Here is a 16,641-nt window from a genome sequence, read left to right on the forward strand (position 1 = left end):
GAGGGACACGCGCCGCAGGGGCCACACGTGCCCCTGGAAGCCGGAGGATGGGCGTGAAGGCCAGGGCAGTACCCGCTGCCCAGCACCCCCTGGGTCGTGGGCGGGCACGCCCAGGCAGGGGTCCCGTGCCAGGCTACGCTGCTCTCTCCTAGGCTGGTCTCACAGGCGGGACGAGCCCCTGACCACTGCCCGCTGCAAAATGACCCCGGGGGTGGGGGGTCATGTTCTGCACCGGACTGAGGGGCGGCACGAAGACCGACGACGCCTCCCGGGGCGGACAGCGGCAGGCGCCCCCAGGGCGCTCCCGGGCAGCTCGGACCGGGCCAGGCCCCCGCTGTGCCCGCCGCGACCCCAACCCCTTACCTGCAGCCGGCCCAGGTTGGCGCTCCTGCAGCGCGACCTCCGGCGCAGGTACACGGAGAAGAACCTGCGCACCGTGAACTTCCTCATGGCCGGCTCCATGGCCCCGCGCGCGGCCGGGGCGCCCGCAAGCCCGCAGGGTGCATGGCACGGGCTCGGGTGGGCGCGGGCGCCCGCGGGGCACAAAGGGCAGCGCGCCGGCCGCCGCCGCCCGCGCCCGCCTCCCGCCGCCGCCGCCGCCGAGGCCCGGCCGGCGGCCCCGCCCCCTCGCCGCTCCGCCAATCACCGAGCGCAGCCCCGCCCCGCGTTCGGCGCTGGCGCCAATCAGAGCCCGCCTCCCGGAGCGCCCGGCAGCCCCGCCCCGCCCCGCCCCACCCCGCCCCGCCCCTCCCGCGAGAACCTGTTCCCGGCGGCGGGCCCCGCCCCCGCCGCCACAGCCAGTCAGCGCCCGCCGCCCCCGGGGCCACGCCCACCCCCCCAAGCGCTGGCGCCTACTCCCGAGTCCGAGTACGCCTGGGGGCTCGGCCCCGCCCCCGCCCCGCCTCCAATCAGCGCCCGCAGCCACCCGCGGCGCCGCCCCCCCCCCACCCCGCCCCCGCCAATCAGCGCGCGCGGGGCGCATGCTCGGTGGGCCGCCGCGCTAGCGGCCGCGTTGCCGGGTGCTGGGCCGCGTGTGGCCTGCTCGGTGGCGGCGGGGCCTCCTGGTGGCTCCCCGCACGCAGGCGCTGCGGTGCCGAGCGAAACTTCCACTCTGCATTAGGCAGTCTCCCTAGAAACGGAACCCGACCCCTCTCCAGGTCCCTGCGGGTCCCAGGAGCCCCCCAGCGCGCACCGGGGGTGGAGAGCAAAGACACGCGACCCAGCCCGCCGCCTGCACCTGCGCACGCAGCCGCAAGCCCCGCGGGACTCCGGGCCGGGTGCTCTGCCCGCGGCCCAGCATTTGCCTGCCAGGGAATTTGCTTTCCCTCACTCCCCAGGCCGTGCAGGGCTGAGGGCGGGCTTGAGGTGGGCCGGACTCGCATTAGCACCGAGCCCTGGGGTGGGCAGACGGCAGCAAGCCAGGCGCTCGCCCCCACTCCCTGCAGCAAACGCCACCTCCACACTCCAGGAGGCTCGGCTGCTGGCAGAAGGGTTCCCCCGTGTAACCTACATAGAAACTGCAGGAAGCTCAGTTTCAAAAGTCTGTAGGGCTGGAAAGACTGCTCTACGGGCGGCACACTTGCTTTTATGTTTTTTCCTTTTCGGGTCACACCTGGCAATGCACAGGGGTTACTCCTGGCTCTGCACTCAGGAATCACCCCTGGCGGGCAGCACACTTGCTTTGCACGTGGGAGCTCTGGGTTCAACTCTAGTGCCAGCTACCAACCAGGAGCAGCCCATGAGCACTGGATATGCCCGTCGTGCGTGTGCACACACACACACAAACGCAACAGATGAAGCAGCAGTTTAAATCAAGTCCAAGTAATACTGACTAGAGGAGCAGTTAAATCTGTTGGTAAGGAAGACAGCAGGAGCAGGACATGGCATAGATATCAAGGGAGTGGGCCAAGAGAGGTGTGAGAGATAGAAGGGTATGGGGGAGCAGAGTAGAGAGACAGGAGGGGCAGGGGAGCGGGGCAGAGAGACAGGAGGGGCAGGGGAGAGGGGCAGAGAGACAGGAGGGGCAGGGGAGCGGGGCAGAGAGACAGGAGGGGCAGGGGAGCGGGGCAGAGAGACAGGAAGGGCAGGGAAGAGGGGTAGAGAGACAGGAGGGTGCAGGGGAGAGGGGCAGAGAGACAGGAGGGGCAGGGGAGTGGAGCAGAAAGACAGGAGGGGCAGGGGAGAGGGATAGAGAGGAGGGTGCAGGGGAGAGGGGTAGAGAGGAGGGTGCAGGGGAGAGGGGCAGAGAGACAGGAGGGGCAGGGGAGAGGGGCAGGGAGACAGGAAGGTGCAGGGGTGAGAGGGGCAGGGAGACAGGAGGGTTCAGGGGTGAGAGGGGCAAGGACCTGGCTTGCTCCTGAGTTTCCTGGTGTGAGCATGCCGCTAACCCTCAGCTCCGATGCCCTGCAGGGCTCGCCCCCCACCTCCACTAGAGGCAGAATTTGGTGACACTGGAGTGCGGGAGGGCCCTGCCCGCCCCCTGCGGCCGCTCCCATGCTCATGCAGTGAGGGGGGTCGGGGCATCAGGAGCCTGCAGGGGAGCCGGCGGAGAGCTTCCCTAGGTGTACTGGCCCAGAGTCCTGGGAGCGCCTCTGGCCTCTCTTCTCCGTCTGGGACACGGGACCCACGGTGCTCGTGGCACCTTGGACACTGGTCTCAGGCCTGCTGGACACGGGGACGGAGGGAAGGCCAGGGTGGGGCCCATGTGGCGTGGCCGGAAGGTCCCCCGCCACGGTGTCCCCAGCTCTGCGGTCACCGCTGCCGGTGCTCACGGGTCTTCCCTTCCTTCCTGGCCAGCGGGGGCAGCGGGCGTCCGGCGGCTCAGGAAGCCAGAGGGCCAGAGAGCAGCGGCTTCCGCTGACCACCGGCCCGGAGCATGGCGTGGCGTGGGCGCGGCTCAGCGGGAGCGTCTCCAACCCTGAGGGCCCTGCCCCGGGGCTCTGGACTCCAGCCCGCTGCCCAGGCTGAGCCAGGACTGATCTGCGCGTGGCCGGCCCACGGTCTGCACACAGAGGTGGGGGCAGGTGGGGCCGCAGGGGCTGCAGAGCTGCCTGCGTGCACGGGGTCGCTGAGGGAGCACTGTGGGTGGAGGCCCCGTCCCGTCTCTCGGCCCAGGTGGCTGAGTACTCCCAGGGGCACGGCTGAAGGCTTGCCTCACGCGGCCATGGCATGAGATGTGGGGACCACAGGATGGGGACACGGGGAGGAAGGGGGGCACCAGGTGGGAGGGCTGAGGCCCCTGACGCCCCCACAGGCCCCTTCAGCTCTGGGAGACGGTCAGGGCGGGCAGGGGCGGGGCCTGGGGCCCCCACACGCAGACCAGCTGGCCGACGTTTGTCCAGCCGCTTCCTCTTATTCTTCAGATGTGGTGGCGGGAGTTTCCCTGGGAATTTCCTGCTCACACACGCATACACACACGGTCACACGTGCACACACTCATGCCAGGACTCACAAGCATGCGTGTGTTTACATACATGCACACATGTATGCACAGCTATGAACACGTGCACCCACTCACAATAGACCCGCCATTATCCCCAGGCTGCGGGGGAGAAGCCAGGGGCTTCGGTGTAAACGTCTACACTGGGCGGCAGGAGGGTCCTGCCTGGTGGGCCACAGGAGCCCGGATGGTGTGGGTGTGGCCAGGGCGTGGCCGAGGGTGTGGCAGCCCGGGGTCCTGCAGCCAAGGGAGGGTGAGCAGGGCGGGGGCTAAGGGACTGGCAGCCAAGTGGACGCTACTCCTGATGGACTCACGAGGAACAGACACGGAAACTCAACAAGGCCCCGAAGAAGAGCCACAGCAGGCGTCTCTGGCCCTGCGGCTGTGTCTGACCCACAGAGGCACTGCACACCTAGGCTGTGTCTGACCCACAGAGGCACTGCACACCTAGGCTGCATCTGACTCACAGAGGCACTGCACACCTAGGCTGCGTCTGACCCACAGAGGCACTGCACACCTAGGCTGCGTCTGACCCACAGAGGCACCGCATACTAGGCTGCGTCTGACCCACAGAGGCACTGCATACTAGGCTGCGTCTGACCCACAGAGGCACTGCACACCTAGGCTGTGTCTGACCCACAGAGGCACTGCACACCTAGGCTGCGTCTGACTCACAGAGGCACTGCACACCTAGGCTGCGTCTGATCCACAGAGGCACTGCACACCTAGGCTGTGTCTGACCCACAGAGGCACTGTACACCTAGGCTGTGTCTGACCCACAGAGGCACTGCACACCTAGGCTGTGTCTGACCCACAGAGGCACTGTACACCTAGGCTGTGTCTGACCCACAGAGGCACTGCATACTAGGCTGTGTCTGACCCACAGAGGCACTGCATACTAGCTGTGTCTGACCCACAGAGGCACTGCATACTAGCTGTGTCTGACCCACAGAGGCACTGCACACCTAGGCTGTGTGTGACCCACAGAGGCACCGCATACTAGGCTGCGTCTGACCCACAGAGGAACTGCATACTAGGCTATGTCTGACCCAGAGAGGCACTGCACACCTAGGCTGTGTCTGACCCACAGAGGCACTGCATACTAGGCTGCGTCTGACCCACAGAGGCACTAGGAAGTGAAGGTGCTGGTTGCCATCCCCCGGGGGTGCTCAGACACCCTGTCCTGGATCTCAGCCAGATGCCACCCCCCATCTTCCTTGCCCAGAATGTCTTTCATGGTGGGAGTCCCTGGAAGCTGGCTTGGAATTCCCGCTCAGGGGCCCTCTCGGCCTTCTGGGCGACCCTCTAGCTGTTCCTGTCTCTGGGCTGGGCCTGAGCCCGGGCAGTCTGGGGCGGGTGAGAGCTCCTTCCGGAAGAAAGGTTGGTGCAGGCCCGACTTTGACAGGCACCATGGCTCCTCTCCCATCTGAAACTCGTGTCTGACTGTCCTACCAGCCGGAGACGCAGGCGGGTCACACAGCCGCACCCTCACCCAGCCCTGCACAAGTTCTTCCTAGCAGGACGGCCTCACAGGACCAGAGGGTGAGGGGACGCCCTCTCCGACTGCGGGCACCTGTGGTCACAGCTGTCACCCGCCCGGCCTCGGCGGCTGTCCCCCCACTGGGTGTGTGGTGAAGCCTGTGCCCCCAAGGGGCTCAGAGAGGGACGGGCTGGGGCTGTCCATGCCGACAACTGCATCCCATCGAGGGTGCGAGGATGACGCAGTGCCGCATCCCAGGTCCCCCTGCTGGCTGCCACGGGGGACACTCTGTCACTCACAGAAGGGAGACGCAGTACCACTTCTGGAAACATATCCCGAGGGCGCAAAAAAGCAGAGTCGAAATGACATCTGCACCTGCATGTTCACTGCAGCACTGTTCACAATAGCCAAAAACTGAAAACAACCCGAGTGCCCGAGAACAGACGACTGGTTAAACAAACTGTGGTACATCTACACAATGGAATACTATGAAGCTGTTAGGAGAGATGAAGTCATGAAATTTTCTTGTAAGTGGATGGTCATGAGAGCATCATGATAAGTGAAATGAGTCAGAAGGCGATGGACAGACATAGCAGGACTGCACTCATTTGCGGAGTATAGAATAACATCACATGAGGCTGACACCCAAGGACGTTAGAGAAGTGGGCCAAAAGATTGCTCCACAGTTGGAAGCCGCCTCATGAGCTGGGGGAGAAGGAAGCTGGGACAGAGAAGGGGTCACTGAGTCAGTGGTGGCGGAGGGATCAGTCGGGACGGGAGATGTGTGCTGAGAGTAGAGAAAGGACCTTACGTGAGAGCCTCTCAGTGTCTGCACTGCAAACCCTAACGCCCCAAGGTAGAGCAAGAGTGCGGGGAGGGGGGAATTGTCTGTGACAGAGGCAGAGGAGGGTGGGAGAGAGGGGTACTGGGGACACTGGGGGTGGGGAATGTGCGCTGGTGGGGGGGGGGGTGCTCGGTCACTGTATGACTGAAGCTCAAACATGAAAGCTTCAAAACTGTAGCTCACGGTGATTCAATAAAGAAAATTAATTAAAAAAAAAGAATATTTTCAGAAAGAAAAAAGAAAAAGAAAAAGAAGGGAGATTCCGGGGGCTGAAAGTCTCTGTCTGGAAGGGGACACAGGCCACTGCAGAGGCCGAGGGGAGCAGCCCCCTTGCGGCCCGCCAGCCTGTCCAGCCTTCCTCCCCTCCTCCTGCAGCACATGCACGCGCACACGCACACACGCACGCACGCACACACGCACGCATGCACACACGCACGCACACACACACGCACACGCACACGCACGCACACACACACGCATGCACGCACGAGGGGGCTGGACGAGCGCCTGTGGCACCTGGTGTGAGCCGCAGGGCAGGGGGAGGGGCAGCTCAGGGCCCCAAGGCCAGCCCAGACAGGGAGCCCGGCACTCAGAGCAGGCCCCACCTCCAGGCTGGCCTTGGCTGCATTTCCAAAGAAACAGCAAGTGTGCAGGAGGTGGGGCCCGGGGGCCGGGAAGGAAGTGGGGACCATGGACCAAAAGACTCAGAACCGAGAAGTGGGGTCCAGGGACCAGGAAGTGGGCTCACACCCCGAAGGCCCCCGTGGGAGCTGGCCAGCAACAACGCCCCAACACTTCTGGGGCAGGGGGACCCCATCTGGAGGCGGGGTGCATCCACTTGGCGTGCTGTCCGGGGGAGGGTGCCCCCTCGGCCCTCCCCAGGGGAAGGGCACGTCCCCGGGGAGCTGCAGGGGTGCAGGGAGCCAGGTGTGCTGAGGACGAGATCTAGGAGCGGCTCAGAGTTATTTCTGGGCCGAGCAGACTCCTACTTGGAAGATGTGGGACTCGAACCAGAAACAAGCGTCTCGGCTGCCGAAGCTGGTGTGTCTCCGGGCGCTCCGACACAGTGCTCAAGTGAGCCAGCCATGCCCAGCCTCCGCGCTGGCGCCCAGCGTCCCGAGCTCTGCTCCTTCCTGCCGTGCCTGGCTCATCCCGGGAGGGCCGGGGACAGAGCCGCCGGCACCTACCCGCCCCGCCCTCTGGCTCTGCGCAAGCCCTCGGCCTTCTCCTGCCCTCCTGGCCACCCCAGGCCCACGCCCAAGCAGCCGGTGGCCGTGTCCACGTTCCCTTTGATTTGACGACACCCAGCGTGCTGGGAGCTATGCCTGGCGCTGTCGGACCCTGGCACGGCTGGGCCTGGGGCAGAGACAGGGAACGGGGTTGCTGCAGAGAGGGACCGGGCCTCGCCTGAGGAGCCCTTTGGGGCTGATTTTATATCCGCAAAGAGAGGGGCAGGAGTGACAGCACAGCAGGTAGGGCGTTTGCCTTGTAGATTCCCAGCATCCCACATGGTCCCCCGAGCACCGCCAGGGGTGATTCCTGAGTGCAGAGTCAGGAGTGACCCCTGAGCATCGCCAGGTGTGACCCAAAAAGCAATAGATAAATAAATAAATAAACAAATCTGCAAAAAGATGCTCACTTCCCCCCACACACACACAGCCCCTCCGTCTCGCCGGACCCTCGGGCGGGGCCCTCTGCTTAGACACCGTCTGGGTCGTGGGAGCCTGCGTGGCTCGAGGAGAGGGACCCTGGGACCTACCCCAGCCCCCAGCCCGCAGCAGCAGCACAGTTCCCTCAGCAGAGCTGCAGACCTGCGCACCCTGACGCGTGTCCCCACTACAGCGCGTACAGGGACACAAACACCGGTACTCCCATCTAAACTGCACACCTTGACACGCACACGCAAACACAGGGCACACATGCGCACTCATGAAAGCACAGTGTACACATGCCTTCATGCACACATGTACAGCCATGCAATATACTGTCCACACATCCACAGTACTAGATGTGCTCATGTGCACATCCACATACTACATATGTATCATATGTACACATGGACACCCAAAGCACAGGAACACCTGTTAAAACATGGTACTTGTATGTACACACACGTGCACACATGAACACCCATATGAACAACATGGTTGCCAATGTACACACCATAGAAACAATATCACACACCTACTCACATAACAAGCACAGTGCACACATGTGTTTTCTCATGTGTGTTCACAGTGAGAATGTACAAAATGTACATATAATGTATAGACAGAAACAGTTTACCCACCTGCCCTTACCCAGACACACAGTCATACACAGTCATACACACAGAGACACAGTCATACACATAGAGACACAGTCATACATAGAGACACACAGTCATACACATAGTCACACAGACACACACAGTCACACAGTCGCATGTACAACCACACACATAATCATATACAGTCACACAGACACACATAATCATACACACCGTCACATACACAGTCACACAGATACACACAGATACGCACAGATGCACACAGACACACAGTCACACAGAGAGACACATATTGCCACACACAGATATACCAGTCACACAGTCATACAGTCACACAGTCATAAACAGACAGTATACACACAGTCACACACAGCCATACAGAGACACACAGCCACACAGCTCACACACATAAAACACACAGATACACAGTCGTATGTACTCACACACATCCACACAGTCAGACACATAGTCACACAGCCACAGCCACACACAGACACAGTCATCCACACAGTGATACAGAGAGTCACACACAGACACACACGGTCACACACGTCACACCAGGAGGAGAACCTGGGTGTCACCCAGAAGGGTCAGGAAGGCAGAGGTCACTGACGGGGTGACCACTGACCTGGTCACCACAGGGTCACTGATGGGCACCTGGGCACGAGCCCTGCACACCCGCCGCTGGTTCCCCGGTGAGACATGAGAGAGCGACACTGGGACACGCACAGCCAGAGCCCAGATGCCCCACAGCCTCCTGGGCCCCCACAGGCGGGATCCGGATGCCGGGGCCACATCCCGCACATGTGCATGTGTGCTCTGTGTCTGTGTGCATGTCGTGGGTACGTGCACATTTACATGGGTGCATAAGTCAGGAGTTAGAATTCACACATTTGTTAGAATTTACACACAATTGTTTGTATGTGCACATGTCATGCATGTGCACGTGTGTTATTTAGATTACATGTGCATGTACACACAGTTTTGTGTGCACATGGTGTGTGTGCACGGGTATTGTTTAGATGGGTGCATACATGTGTGCATGCATGCACTCTTAGTGTATGCACATGTCCTGTGCATGCACAAATGTGCTGGTTAGATGGGGCGCACATGTGTGTAAGTGCCCATGTGTGCACTGTTTGTGTGTGCATGTCACAGGTGTGTGTGTGCGTGCATTCGCACGCATGGGGCAGCTTCTCTCACAAAACTGATGGCCAGTCACAAAACACTAGCAGGTGCATGGTCCCTGGTTCTGGATGGCCCACACGGAAGGCCCAAGGGCAGGTGCAGGTGTGGGGGGAGCAGGCGGGGGGCTGCAGGGCCGGCACACAGGGGCTCAGATGCACCACGGGGGAGGGGGGCTGCTGGGGGAGCCCCTGGGGGCACGTGCCCGGGAGCCCTCGGGACTCCTCTGTTCCACCCTGCTGTGACCCACCCTCTGAAACAGCGACAGGTCCGGCGTGGGGCACGCCCACTTCCTGTTGAGCGTCTAAGACCCACCCCTGCTCCAGTCCTGGCCTCCAGGAACCGGGTCAGGACCCCCAGCTGGTGACCCCTTCACACAGCCTCGCCCTGTAGCCCGGCCAGGGCTGACTCCCAGGACCTTCGCTGCGGGCTCTGCCCAGCACAGTGTGTGTGCGGAGGATGGGGAGAGGAGCATGGCAAGGGGGAGGAGAGTCGTACAGAGAGAGGGGGGTGGGTGCAGGGGGAGGGAGGTGGGTGCAGGGGGAGGGGGGTGGGAGCACAGGGGAGGGTTGTGGGACACAGGGGAGGGGTGTGGGAGCACCAGGGAGGGGTGTGGGAGCACCAGAGAGGGGTAGGGAGCACCAGGGAGGGGTAGGGAGCACGGGGAGGGGGCGGGGAGCACAGTGGGTGGCGCCATGGAGGGGGATACAGGAAGGAGAGAACTCCGTGAGCACAGCCCCGGGAGCCCGCCCAGCGCGTCCTGCTCGTGTGAGGAGACGCGACAGCCCCTCGGTGCTCCCCGTGAGCGGCCCCTGCAGGGACGGAACGGAGCGGCAGCCCCCTGGGGTCCCTCCTGCAGGCCCCACGCGAGGCCGGGGAGGGGAGCCGGGCACGCGGGCGCGGGCACTTACGAGCAGGGCCGCGTAGGCCTTGGAGACGGCCCGACGGACCCGAGAGAGCATGTCTGGACGGGGGTCCCGTGGGGGCGGGTGCGAGGGTGCGCCGTGGCCTAGGTCCTCTGCCCGCAGCCCTGCTGGCTCCAGTCGCTGACCTCAGCCCCGCCGCGGGGTCACTCCTAATTTAGGGCTGCTAAGCCGCGCCCGGGGGCTGCCAGGAGGACACCTGCTCTGCTGCCTGCCAGCCTGCGCCCGCGGGCGCACCGAGGGGGGCCACGCAGGGGGGGGGCGGGGGGCGGGGCAGCCGCCAAGACAGAGTCCTGCCGGCGTCTACACCCCCGAGCCGCCCAGCTAGGCCGTAAGAACTGGGTCTTCCTCTGCGGCTCGGCCCCTGCCCACGCCCTGGGAGTCTGTCCTGCCTGGACTCAGCCCCGCCGAGGCCCCGCGAGCTGGGGGGGCATAGCAGCAGGCAAGGTCCCGCAGCCTGTGCCGCCCTGTGCACCCACGTGCAGAGGCAGGCCCCCTGGCCGGCCGGACACCGCGGGGAGAGCAGCATCCCCTCCGCCCCCATCCTGCCCAGGGCAGCGGTCCGCCACACACGAAGCCTCGTCCACACCCTCTCCCGCCCTCTGAAGGCTGGCCCAGGGTGGCAGGGCCTGATATGACCCCCTGTCCAGAGCAGCACCAGCCACGTGGGTGAAACCAGACAGGCGGCACCTGTACCATCCCCGGACGGAGGCCGGGCCTCGTGCCTCAGGCCCTTTGAGCGGGTTCCACGCTGACTGCTGGAGGTCTGTGCCCGTGGCCATGCCTGTGGTAGTGCCCATGGTCTGTATTGACACGCCAATACTCAATACAGGGGGGTGGCAGGAGGAAGTTGTTGGAAAGCAGCTCGAGCCCGGGGGTCCTACAGACCCAATCCCGCCAGTACTGCAAACCCCGACACCTGGCCCGTATTAGAGGCCTCCCTTCCTCCCGCCCCGACAAGTGGCAGTGTTGTAGACCCCCGACATGTGGCCGGTATTACAGACCCCCCAGACACAGAGTGGTATTACAGATCCCCCAATTCATGACTGGTAACACAGACACCCCCCGCGCCCACCCCCGACTCATGGCTGGTATTATAGACCCCTGACACGTGGCCAATATTACAGACCCCCAAACACACGTGGCCGGTATTACAGACCCCCGACATGTGACTCTCACCATCCCCATGAACCCATGAACCCAGGTGAGGACCCACTCCTGGGGACCAGCCACTGACCCGTCTGCACCCAGGGGGCTCCAGAAGACCCCTAGGATAGGACACTCATCCCCATTGCAGCTCACTATGGCCCAAACACCTGGGTCTGAAACGTGGACATCAAGGTCTGAGACCTGGACATCAGGGCCTGAGACAGGGACAACAGGGCCTGAGACAGGGACACCGGGGCCTGAGACCTGGACATCAGGGCCTGAGACAGGGACACCAGGGCCTGAGACAGGGACATCGGGGCCTGAGACAGGGACATCAGGGCCTGGGACAGGGACACCAGGGCCTGAGACAGGGACACCGGGGCCTGAGACAGGGACATCAGGGCCTGGGACGGGGACATCGGGGCCTGAGACAGGGACATCAGGGTCTGAGACAGGGACATCAGGGGCCTGAGACAGGGACATCAGGGTCTGAGACAGGGACATCAGGGCCTGGGACAGGGACATCGGGGCCTGAGACAGGGACATCGGGGCCTGGGACAGGGACATCAGGGCCTGGGACAGGGACATCGGGGCCTGAGACAGGGACATCAGGGCCTGGGACAGGGACACCGGGGCCTGAGACAGGGACATCGGGGCCTGGGACAGGGACATCAGGGCCTGAGACAGGGACATCAGGGCCTGAGACAGGGACATCAGATCTGAGACAGGGACATCGGGGCCTGAGACAGGGACATCAGGGTCTGAGATAGGGACATCGGGGCCTGGGACAGGGACATCGGGGTCTTAGACAGGGACATCGGGGCCTGGGACAGGGACATCGGGGCCTGAGACAGGGACATCGGGGCCTGAGACAGGGACATCGGGGCCTGGGACAGGGACACCGGGGCCTGGGACAGGGACATCGGGGTCTGAGACAGGGACACCGGGGCCTGAGACAGGGACATTGGGGCCTGAGACAGGGACATCGGGGCCTGGGACAGGGACATCAGGCCTGAGATGCTCCTGGGTCCAGCCAGTTGTGCCCAGATGTGCCACCAGCCCAGACCTTTCCTGACCTTTGTCCAGGGACGCTCAGTCCTCTCTGCAGCTGTGGCCTGGGCCAGTGACCAGACACCCAGACACACTGCAGGGATGGGGGAGAGGAATGGGGGTGGGATGGGGTGGGTAGGGGTGCGGGGGCAGAGCCCCGTGCCTGGCCTTGGGCACAGAGCGCCCTAAGTGGCCTGTGCCCCTGCAGACTCGGGCCTGGGTGCGACCCTCCTCTGCCCAAGCTGATTCGGGGCGGACACAGGCGCGGGGGAGGGGCTAGACTGCTGGGACCAGGTGTGCGGGTTGCCGGGCTCAGCTGGAGACAGGCAGGAGTGGGGGTGTGCCTCCTGACCCGCTGGGGCCCCCTCGCTGCCTCACCCAGGCCTGGGCAACCCCCTCCCGCCCGCTCTGCCCTGCAGCCTCTCCTCACCCCTCCTCCGTGCCCTGGAGCCCCTTGTGCCCTGCCGGCCACAGGGCCCCACATGGGCACACGCTGCCATCACCTGGGGCTGCTGCCCGTCCCCAGACGCTTCCAGAAGGGGGTGGCAGGGGCGAGGCCCTCACCTGCCCCCGGATGCTGCCGGAGCTGCAGGATGGCCAGGAAGGGCATTGCCCACGGCCAGCTTGCCACGCGCGGGGCCCAGAGCAGGACCCCAGGGCCGTGGTGGCCAGAGCTCCCGGGAGGACGAGGCTAGGGGGCCACACTGCAGGCCTGCGGCAGGCTGGGGCCCTGCACCCCACAGCAGCTGTGGCCGGGGCACAGGGAGGCCTTTCCAGGCCCATCTCTGCACCCGCACGCCCGCCCCATCAAGAGCAGGGGTGGGGCCGACAGCTGTAAGGGCAGGTTCCCGGTACCGCAGCAACAGTCAGGCTGCAGGTGGCTGTGTGAGCCCCCTCCCCACTCCCAACCGTGTGCTTTTCCCGGGCTGCGTGAGCCCCCTCCCCGCTCCCGGCCCTGTGGGCCTCCCGGCTGTGTGTGCCCCCTCCCCGCTCCCAACCGTGTGCTTTTCCCGGGCTGTGTGAGCCCCCTCCCCGCTCCCAACCGTGTGCTTTTCCCGGGCTGCGTGAGCCCCCTCCCCGCTCCCGGCCCTGTGGGCCTCCTGGCTGTGTGTGCCCCCACTCCCTGCTCCCTGGGGTGGGGGGTTTGACGGTCCTCACTCCAACACAAGGGCTGTGTGAGCCCCTCAGTCCCCAGCACGCACAGCCCCAGGCCGAGGGGAGGAGGGCCGCACTCCCCCTGCACACAGCAATGGAGAGGGGTGTCCGTCCTCCAGCACACGGGGGACGGCATGTCACTCGTCACTCCAGCTACGGGGGTGAGACCCTCGTTCCTCCAGCCCAGGAGGGGGTGAGACCCTCGTTCCTCCAGCACAGGAGGGCTGAGACCCTCGTTACTCCAGCACAGGAGGGGGTGAGACCCTCATTACTCCAGCACAGGAGAGGTGAGACCCTCATTACTCCAGCACAGGAGGGCTGAGACTCTCGTTACTCCAGCACAGGAGGGGGTGAGACCCTCGTTCCTCCAGCACAGGAGGGAGTGGGACCCTCATTCCTCCAGCACAGGAGGGGGTGAAACCCTCGTTCCTCCAGCCCAGGAGGGGGTGAGACCCTCGTTCCTCCAGCACAGGAGGGCTGAGACCCTCGTTACTCCAGCCCAGGAGGGGGTGAGACCCTCATTACTCCAGCACAGGAGAGGTGAGACCCTCATTACTCCAGCACAGGAGGGCTGAGACCCTCGTTACTCCAACACAGGAGGGGGTGAGACCCTCGTTCCTCCAGCACAGGAGGGAGTGGGACCCTCATTCCTCCAGCACAGGAGGGGGTGAGACCCTCGTTCCTCCAGCACAGGAAGGGGTGAGACCCTCGTTCCTCCAGCCCAGGAGGGGGTGAAACCCTCGTTACTCCAGCCCAGGAGGGGGTGAGACCCTCGTTACTCCAGCCCAGGAGGGGTAAGACCCTCGTTACTCCAGCACAGGAGGGCTGAGACCCTTGATACTCCAGCACAGGAGGGGGTGAGACCCTCGTTACTCCGGCACAGGAGGGGTGAGACCCTCATTACTCCAGCACAGGAGGGGTGAGACCCTCGTTTCTCCAGCACAGGAGGGGGTGAGACCCTCGTTCCTCCAGCACAGGAGGGGGTGGGACCCTCGTTCCTCCAGCACAGGAGGGGGTGAGACCCTTATTACTCCAGCACAGGAGGGGATGAGGCTCTCGTTCCTCCAGCACAGGAGGGCTGAGGCTCTCGTTACTCCGGCCCACCCTTGTTACTCCAGCATATGGTATGAACCCCGTACTCCAGTGCTTGTGCTGCGTGCCCGGGCTGCTGCGTGTCCTGGTCCCCCCACCCGCACCCCTCCCCTGCCCTCCCAGCCGCTCCCCTGTCTGCGTCCTGTGCAGCCTTGGCCCCACAGCGGGCAGCTCCCTCGGGGCCCCGGGATGTCTCCCGCCGCAGGGGTGTGCGTGCGGGCCCTTACCTGCTCGGTGTCGGGAGCGCCCAGTCCTGCCGGGTCGGGGGGGCCCCAGGCCTGCCGCACAGCTGGCCGGTCCTGGGCCATGGGCGGCCGCGCGCGCGCCCGAAGCTTGGCAACCGCGGCTGCGTGTGGCCTGGGAGGGCCCCGGGGGAGCACCGGGCACCCAGGGGCCCAGGCAGCCCCGGCTTTCAAAACACGCGCCTCGGGGGACGGGCGCAGGAGGAGCAGAGGGGAGTGCCGTCTGCGGGCGTGGACGGGTGGCCGGGAGGGGGCAGCGCAGGCCGTGGCCTCGGGACCAGGCAGTGAGCGGGGGCGGGCGGGGCCAAATCTGTGTCCACCCTCCCCACGCGGGGACGACGGCGGCAGCGAGCAGGGGACAGGCTGCAGGGTGCAGGTGTGTCCGCTCAGGGGAGCCGGAACTCTACCTTCGCCTGTCCCGTCTCCGCCGTGATGGCCGGTCCAGACTCCACAGAGTTCTGGGACACGAGGCCCTCCTGCAGCCACGGGCCCCTCCGCCCCTCTCCCCGGCGCCCCTGCCTGCCCGAGTGCTGCCCCGGGCTGAGCACTGCCGGCAGCTGGACCCTCGGAGTAACGCCCAATGCCTGGTCTCCTCGTCCGCCCAGCTGTCCCCCCGCCACGTGACTGTCCCCTCCATGGCCTCATGGCACAGCTGCAGCTACGGCTCGTGTCTGACCCAGCCCGGACACTCCTGAGACGCGTCACAACCCCAGGCTGGACACACGGGGCGCCAGGCTGGGCCCTACACGGACACTCACTGCAAACACGGGTACACACCAGACACATAGCTGGGCCCCTACACGGACACTCACTGCAAACACGGGTACACACCAGACACACAGCTAGGTCCCACACTGGACACTCACTGGACACTCACTGGACACACACCAGTACATACACTGGGCCCCACACTGGACACCACATTGGAGACCACCCAGGGACCCGCAGACGCCCCCTGGAGACACACCGAACCCCGCCCTGGACATCTCCCCGACATGCCCTCACACTAGAGCCCACGCTGCCCCCCGTGCTGGACACCCTCTGGACCCCACACTGGACCCCCTGGACACACGCCGCACTCGGCGCCGAGTCTGCCTGTGGGCTTTGGCGGCGCTGACCAAGGACGTGGCTGTCCAGTGTTGGCAGCTGCTGAGCCGCACTCACTCGGGCTCAGGTGCAGACGGGAAGCTCGTGTTCACCCTCTGGCCGAGGCAACAGCGTGGGAGTCTCTTGTCTCATCTATGTGCATGTGTGCATATGTGTGTAGGCATGACACATGTGTGTACATCTGTGCACATAAGCATACTGTGTGTACATGTGTGGGTGTGCATGTGTGATCACATGTGTGCCTGTGTTCACATGAGTGAGAGTGGGTGCGAGCACATGTGTGAGGGTGCACATAAGTCTGTGTGAACCTATGCATGTTGAGTGTATACTCAGGCAAGTACACGTATGGATAAGCATGGTGTGCATGTATACATGTGTACACATGAGTGAGAGCATTGTGGGAGCACAGGTATGGGAAAGTGTGAGCCTGTCTGCACACATGCGTGTGACTGTGAGTACAGGTGTGCACGTGTGTGCTGATTACACATGTGTGTGTGCGTGTGGCGATGTGAGGGGCGTGTCCAGTGAGGAATGAGAGTGGGGACAGGCCACGCAGGCTGGGGGCTGCTGTTCCCTGAGCGGGTGGAAGGCTAGAGGAAGTGTGTGAACTGGACCGGGCGGTTCTGCCTGTGGTCTCAGGGGCAGCATGAGGGGACAGTTCTGTGGAACCGCAGGGCGGGAGATGTTGGTCCTGTCCATCCCGGGC

At 64.2% G+C, this 16,641-nt stretch overlaps 1 protein-coding gene across 4 annotated transcripts in view; it reads right to left on the reverse strand.

Moving 5' to 3' along the window:
- Positions 1-16,641, reverse strand: part of RPS6KA2 (ribosomal protein S6 kinase A2) — a 67,213-nt gene that overhangs the window by 32,866 nt on the left and 17,706 nt on the right. The window contains exon 1 of one of the 4 annotated variants that reach the window (XM_004600765.2): positions 364-599. The exons of the other annotated variants lie outside the window; for them this stretch is intronic. Coding sequence (XP_004600822.1) covers positions 364-462 — 99 coding nt within the window. The 5' untranslated portion in view covers positions 463-599. Of the gene's footprint in view, positions 1-363; positions 600-16,641 lie in introns of those variants that run through there. 4 annotated transcript variants of the gene reach the window in all.

The sequence above is a fragment of the Sorex araneus genome, chromosome 4, assembly GCF_027595985.1.
Source record: "Sorex araneus isolate mSorAra2 chromosome 4, mSorAra2.pri, whole genome shotgun sequence".
Lineage (NCBI taxonomy): Eukaryota > Metazoa > Chordata > Mammalia > Eulipotyphla > Soricidae > Sorex > Sorex araneus.